We start from the raw sequence: 7,791 nt of genomic DNA, 5'->3' as shown, positions 1-7,791 counted from the left end.
AGAGGGGGGGGGGGGGGGGAGGGGGAGTGATGATTTTGCTTCTTCAGTTTGCAATGGAGGAAAGTGAATTACCACCTCCTGGAAGTTATAACAGCCGAGATAATTAATCTGAATGACCCTTAATGATGCCACATGGCCGGGTAATGTTCCTGGTCAGGTATATAAATGTCTTTGGTGGAAGTAATTGATTTGCAGCCCCAGAGGCCGCAGCAGACCGCATGTATGAGGACCAAGTAATAGCTTAAAGCAGAACTCCGGCCATAATAGTATCTCTACACTGAGACCTCCGAGCATAACGTATACGTCGACTTATGGTAAAGATTCCGATGGGAGGCCTTCATAATTGTGTAAGCCGATCGCTCCGAGGCCAAATGCTCCCGGCCGTTCCACCTTTACCATAGTGTGACAGCGTGCGCCAACCATTGGTCTGCCCATGTACACAGATATCAGAATCCTGACCCCGCCAGCCTCATCTACCTCCCTCATACTGGGAATACTGGGAATAGGAATACTGGGAATACTGGGAATAGGAATACTCTGAGGACAAGTGTGTGCTAATCTGTGTGTTTTATTCCCTTTACAGTGTTCATTTCTTCCTAAATTCTCCATCCACATAGAGACAAAATATGAAGATAATGAAGGATGCAATGACCGTGTGAGTACTCCAACTTATTTATATATAGCTCTGACATAGACCGCAGCGCTGTACAGAGAACACTGAGCCAGTCACATCAGTCTCTGTACAGAGGAGCTTACACTCTAATGTCCCCTCCACCACAGTCACATCAGTCTCTGTACAGAGGAGCTTACACTGTCCCCTCCCCCCACAGTCACATCAGTCTCTGTACAGAAGAGCTTACACTCTAATGTCCCCCCCCCCAGTCACATCAGTCTCTGTACAGAAGAGCTGCCACTCTAATGACACATAAGTGGAGGGCTCCGGATACCATTGTGAGGACAGACGGGGATTATCAGGCGATGAGATACCAGAACAATCTTCTGGGACATTCAGTTGGAGTCTGTGTAGGAGATCACATGCGTCTGTCCCCTTCTGCAGAATTTAAGTGATTGAACCTTCTCAGTGCCGCAGCTATTCCATGCCGGTGTCCGGGTCCAGCACTGTGAGGGGCCCCGAGCAGCGTGTGTGCGGCATGGGATAAGGTCTCCGCTCATCAACCATCTATAACACAAGCTGACAGCGTCATTGATGGCCTCTTCCTTCCCTCTGCCTAATAAAAATGTCTCCTCTGCAAGTTTACAATGAGAGAGAGCCAGGACACAGGATGCATGCTGCGCCACCTTGTGGCCAGTGCTGGCATTGTAGGGGCAAAGGCCCCGTGTTCCATATGGGAATCAGAGGCACCGTGTTGTAGAGCCGATGGACACAATGTAGACGTTGAGTGTTAGTTAATTATGAGATGATGACAGGCTACTAGTTGAAGTGTTACCTTCCAGTAACTTTACAGGTCTCCATGAATACATTGTGACATGTTAAAATGTTCAGTAACAGTATCATTGTTTAGAGAAGCTCCACCTGTTATCATTAAAAAGCTCCGGTCAGTGACTTTGCTGAGGCTGAGATCAGTCTGCTGCAGGCAGGAGGAAGCATTTCCTCAGTCTTCCCTCCCCCAGTGATCAGTCTGCTGCAGGCAGGAGGATGTATTTCCTGAGTCTCCCCCCCCCAGTGATCAGTCTGCTGCAGGCAGGAGGATGTATTTCCTGAGTCTCCCCCCCCCAGTGATCAGTCTGCTGCAGGCAGGAGGATGTATTTCCTGAGTCTCCCCCCCCCAGTGATCAGTCTGCTGCAGGCAGGAGGATGTATTTCCTGAGTCTCCCCCCCCCAGTGATCAGTCTGCTGCAGGCAGGAGGATGTATTTCCTGAGTCTCCCCCCCCCAGTGATCAGTCTGCTGCAGGCAGGAGGATGTATTTCCTGAGTCTCCCCCCCCCAGTGATCAGTCTGCTGCAGGCAGGAGGATGTATTTCCTGAGTCTCCCCCCCCCAGTGATCAGTCTGCTGCAGGCAGGAGGATGTATTTCCTGAGTCTCCCCCCCCCAGTGATCAGTCTGCTGCATGCAAGAGGAAGCATTTCCTTCATCTCCCCTCCCCCAGTGATCAGGCTGCTGGAGGCAGGAGGAAGCATATCCTCAGTCTCAACTCCCCCAGTGATCAGTCTGCTGCAGGCAGGAGGATGTATTTCCTGAGTCTCCCCTCCCCAGTGATCAGTCTGCTGCAGGCAGGAGGGAGCATTTCCTGAGTCTCCCCTCCCCAGTGATCAGTCTTGCTGCAGGCAGGAGGAAGCATTTCCTTAGTATTCCCTCCCCCAGTGATCAGTCTGCTGCAGGCAGGAGGAAGCATTTCCTTAGTATTCCCTCCCCCAGTCATCAGTCTGCTGCAGGCAGGAGGAAGCATTTCCTCAGTCTCCCCTCCCCCAGTGATCAGTCTGCAACATGATTTATATTTCCTACAAAGTCAATTAGATTGTAAGCTCTTGAGCCCTCACTGCTGTACCATCCTCATGGCTAATGTTGCTCTCTGTATTTTGCAGATATTTGATCATGAAGTGAAGGACCTGGAGAGGGAAGTGTGTTTCATCGACATTGCATACGATGATATCCCCGAGAGGTATTACAAGGAGTCTGAGGTAATCGTCCCCTCGGGTCCCGGAATGTGGAACTGATCAAGTATAGAAGGTTTGGTGTGGTGTGCTGCCATCATGTGACCCTCCCACAGGGGGCCCAGAGGTCACTTCCTATGCAGAGAATAACACAGGGGGTAACCTTTTATATTCTACGGCGGGAGGCTGCGCTGCACTAAATCTGAGTAATCTCCTCAAGTGACACCAGACTCAGGAGATAAATCCTAAAAATCCCTCCCAGTCCCTGAACTCTGTTTGTAGTCCATCCCGGAGGGCGGAGCTTGGAGCGGTGACTACTCTACAACACACACAGGGACCATGGGGAACAGACGTAGCCCCCCTCCAGAAGGAAGGACAGTGTCAGAGGTGATTGGAGGATCTCCAGCCGAGTGATACACAAATAAGAGACATTGTTGCTCAGAGTTCAGCGACTTGGAGGGATTTTTAAGATTTAAAGGAGAACTATAAGGGGAGTGATTGTCACTCAGCCTCATAGTTCGAGCTGACGTCAGACAATGAAACTGTCACATGTCGGCTCAATTGGTCGGGAAGTGAGAGAACACATACCGGCGCTCGCTCACTTCTCGATCTATCCCTGCAGAGAGCTGTGACTGTCACTCACGCCTCCCTGCATGGATTTCCTCTCTCCCATGCTCCAGCGCTGACTGGTGGAATGGACGGGGGAGGGGGCGGGTACAGCTGGCTCTAGATAGGCAGAGCCAGCTGTCAATCACGCAGCTGGGTGGATCTCGACAGTAATATTGGGATCCATCCCGGTTGCGGCGTCTCAGTATAACGCGAGCTGTAGCTCCCTATATACTGAGCTTAGGATGACAGGAGGACGCTAGTTTGTGTCCTCCTGTTACCCTTAGGAGAACTATGGGGAAAAACACTGACCCCATAGTTCTCCTTTAACTCCGGAGTTCAGTGTCACTTTAACATACAAACCGAAAATCCTGTATCTTCTTTATTGATATGTTTCCTTTCCTCTCCTGCCTGGCTTTGTTCTTATTAATATGACAGATAATGAAGCCTGAGGACAAGCAATATACAAGAGCGTGTCTATAATCACAGGATAAAGCAAAACAAACGACAAACGCACTCAACAATTTGTTACCAGTTATACAGTAAGGTGCACACGAAATGGGCTTTGAACAGTAGAACAGTTAGTCCTTAGTGGTGAGACAAGTTGTTTTACATGCTAGTTTGTCAGTGCCATGATGCCTTTCTACTGTTCTATAATCACAGGATGGCACAAAGTAACATTTGTCTGTATGACGAGTGACGTACACGGGGAGCACATGTGTTGTATAACGGGGGTTTCCCGGCCGAGCGCACATAATCGGGTTATCCTTGCTGTGAACGGTGACTGAGCTCACAAAGGTGAAACCCATCTGCTTTAAATGCAAATGAATTACACACCATCGGAGAGGCAGCCGGGGGCAGACATACAGCGGGGGGGGTGCACCGATCTTTGGATGTGGTCCAACAATGGCCGAGGTGATGGTGAGAGGACAGTGTGGGGCCAAAGAAGACTTATAGAACCAAATGGAAGCCATGGCATGCGTGAGGCTGTGGGAATTAATTTATACATTGTTTAGAATATTCAGGATGGGTTTTTATAGATTGTTCCTTGTGGAGCCTGGTATCATTCAACCGACTTCCTGTGAAGCATGGGCGTCATGGACCCACCCCCAGGGGACGGTCATCATGGCTGTCTGTGCTCATAGGAGAATGTTATAGAAGCACCAACACAGGGAGAAGAGGACCCGGAGACATCAGGTGACCATACAGAAGATAGACTCCTAGTGGAAAGGTGTATTTCAGGGGAGGGGCTGGATTCCCCCCTCCCCGCTCCGATCCTCCAGCGCTGACTGGCGGAACGGACGGGGGAGGGGGCGGGTACAGCTGGCTCTGCCTCTAGATAGGCAGAGCCAGCTGTCACTCACACAGCTGGGCGGATCCCGTCATCTAAGTCTCAGTATACCGCGAGCTGTAGCTCCCTATGTACTGAGCCTAGGGTGACGGGAGGATGCTAGTTTTTATCCTCCCGTTACCCCAAGGAGAACTATGGGGAAAAACACTGACCCCCATAGTTCTCCTTTAAGGATCTTTGTGTCTGTATTACGCTGTGTGATTGACTGGCGAATCTTTCATCATATCAGACACGGATCGCACAATTTTGGAGGCTTTTCCCCTTTTACGGTCCAATTGCAGCATTCGTGGGAGCGTCAGACGCGCTCAGCCGGTGACTATCTATCACCGGTCACCAAACCGCGAACCGAACAATAATACTGAGTGGCGTCTGAACGTGGTCGGCGGAGCGTTGAGGAAAATGACTTGGAGATAAAACCCATCATCCCGTCCCCAAGACAAAATTGTGCATTTCATCCGCCATAAATAGAGGCAGCGACGGCGGCCTGAAACTCATTTTCCTGAAGGATTAGCGCGCTCTTCTTAATGAGCTCTGCGCTCATCGTGACCGACTCCAGGAGCCCAATGCGTCATTTTATCAGCTTGACATTCTCGGCATGAGACAGCATTTTATTCACCGGACCCGACATGATTCTTTCCAGATCAGTGAAGTTTGTTATAATATGTTTAATGCTGACGTGAGCAGGAAGGGGCATCAGCATGCGAATAATATATGTTGTGCAGGCTCATTGAGTATAAACAGTAACCAAATAATCACATATACAGGAAGTATTTTATATCTCAAGTACTGCGTTGTGTTTCTGTTGAGAGTAGTTGTCCTGTCCAGTGGTAATGTAGTCTCAGAGGAAACGGGGACACATGGAAAGCCGTGTAGATCTGAGAATTCGGCATCTGCAGATCTCTTCCCAAATGACTGACGTCACCCATGGAGAGATTATGCAACGAATATTGTAAGCAGACGTAAGACACATCAACCCTTTGTTCCTGCAGCTCCCGGCCTCAGTCACATGATCTCCAGCTGCCAATCACCATCTATTGTTTTCTACCCATTGTGATATAAGAGGAACAAAAGGGACTGCCAGACAGATGCTTACAGATGATAAATAGAAACAAAGCTTTGTATACAATAATACACACTGGTCGACTTGGTTACACTTTGGGATCTCTTTCTTGAATATATGATTATTATTTTTTTTACCTTGTTTTGGATAAAGTTGTGAGGGGTTAGAATCCCCGACAGGCTTTCATTGCTCTGCGGGTCTCTTTTAGGGGGATCCACCCTCTCCTATTTGTCATGGGGACCATTGTCTGCGAGAGTGAAGGAGATGGGAAATCCAAAATGTTAGAGCTGAGATTAGAATGATAGCAGTACAAAAATGGATAGATGTCACCAGCACACCAACAATGTTGCAGTCCAAAAAGTTCATTCATTGGAACGTCATAATACCAAAACTAGCGCTTTCGGGGCCACGCTGGGTTCCCTTCATCAGTCTCAGAAATGACAGCAATGCCATTGTCGTCAATGTTGTCTGTTGGTGTCGCATGCGCAGTAGCATCCATTTCCCGCAAATGCGGCGGACAGGCCTATGCGCATGCGCAGTAGTATCCAATTGGCCAGGCATGATCTTACACATCTATGAAATGTCTGTAATGGATCTGTAGTGTGGTGCTGACATAAATAAGGAGTCCTCATATGTCAGTGTGAGGTGTGAATGTCTTGGTCGGAACCCTTGTAACGTTCATATGTAAGCCTATGACCTTCATAGAATGATGGACCTTAAAAGAGGACGATGCATAGACAAACCTAAAGTGCCCCATATATAAGCCTATGACCTTCATAGAATGATGGACCTCAAAAGAGGACTATGCATAGACAAACCTCGAGCGCCCAATCAGAGATCAGACTGGCAGGAGATGGATTACAGCTGGTTGTTGTGGATCCGGCATTGTGCACATTGCTTTGGTTCTATCAGTGTATTATTGAACATACAGAATAATAATATAGATAGAATGTTCTTGTATTGGACTCCTGCACCTCTGTCACACCAAATGGTATCACCTTCCTCAATGTGTGTACACAAAGGGGATTGTTCCTCGCGTGATCTCCATCTACTCATGCCGGAATTATCACAAAGGATCCATATTGAACGTCTGCTACTATCCCGTCCCCTGGAGGTGTTTGATTTGATACCTTTGTTATTATTTCTCGCTCCCGTGTTTTTCAGTCTCGTTCCCCTCGGCTGAAGTTCCATGCTTACCTCGCAGCGGAAGGAGACGTGCGTCAGCAGCAGATGTCGTTCTGTGAATTGGGTGTCCAGGAGGAGACGCATAGAATCCTGGGATTTGAGGATTTCTATTCCCTCGTAGGGGGCCATCTGGGCCCTGGCAATTCACTGCCTGCACAACAACAAAATGTGGCAGCAGGCAGCTGACAACCGAGTCACGACTTCGCCGGAGCAATCTGCTTCCATGGCAAGTGACATAAACATATCGCATGCATGGGGTGTGAACGCGTGAACGTGTAATGGGGTACACAAGCAGGGTTCAGTTCATGGGCCCGGTGCCATTGTTTTCTGCTGACCTCGGCAACATCGTCCATGCTCCGCACGTCAGACAATGGTTGTTCAACGAATGCTATCATCCCTAAGACCCCGTTCACATGTAGCGACATACCTTTGCAGCGGCCGGGATAGCGCGACTTTCGGGGCGACGTTCCAGCGACGGTAGCGCGACCTTCTCCGTCGGGCTCCATAGTAAAAAGCAAAATCTGCCGAAAAAAGGGTCCGGTAGAAGCGACTTGCGACCGCGACGAGCGACGCCCGACATGGAGTTAAGACAGCTCCATTGAATAGCATTGGCCGGCGACTTCTCACGATATCGCGCGGCAAAAATGCGCGATATTGCGGTGGAAATCGCGCGATAAGTCGCTACATGTGAACGGGGCCTAAACAGGAACAAACAATTATGTCGGGATCCGCCCAGCTGCGTGTGTGACAGCTTATTCTGCCTATCTAGAGGCAGGGCCAGCTGTACCCACCCCCTTCCCCCGTCCGTTCCGCCAGTCAGCGCTAGTATCGGAGCGGGGAGGGGGGCAGAGAGCCGTGACAGGATCAAGAGGCGAGCGAACGCCGGTATGTGTTCGCTCACCTCCCGATCTACTGAGCCGACCTGTGACAGTCTCATTGTCACAGGTCGGCTAGAACTATGAGGTGAGTGACAA

General features: G+C 49.6%; 1 protein-coding gene across 1 annotated transcript in view; it reads left to right on the top strand.

The window, feature by feature from the left end:
* PITPNC1 (phosphatidylinositol transfer protein, cytoplasmic 1) overlaps positions 1–7,791 on the top strand; it is a 114,445-nt gene that overhangs the window by 88,870 nt on the left and 17,784 nt on the right. Inside the window, exons 5-6 of the mRNA XM_018569277.1 lie at positions 584–655; positions 2,547–2,642. Coding sequence (XP_018424779.1) covers positions 584–655; positions 2,547–2,642 — 168 coding nt within the window. The remainder of the gene's footprint in view (positions 1–583; positions 656–2,546; positions 2,643–7,791) is intronic.

The sequence above is a fragment of the Nanorana parkeri genome, unplaced genomic scaffold, assembly GCF_000935625.1.
Source record: "Nanorana parkeri isolate BGI_ZX_2015 unplaced genomic scaffold, ASM93562v1 scaffold1316, whole genome shotgun sequence".
NCBI lineage: Eukaryota > Metazoa > Chordata > Amphibia > Anura > Dicroglossidae > Nanorana > Nanorana parkeri.
Note: the sequence above shows the minus strand (reverse complement) of the source record. Positions and strands in the feature narration are given on the sequence as shown.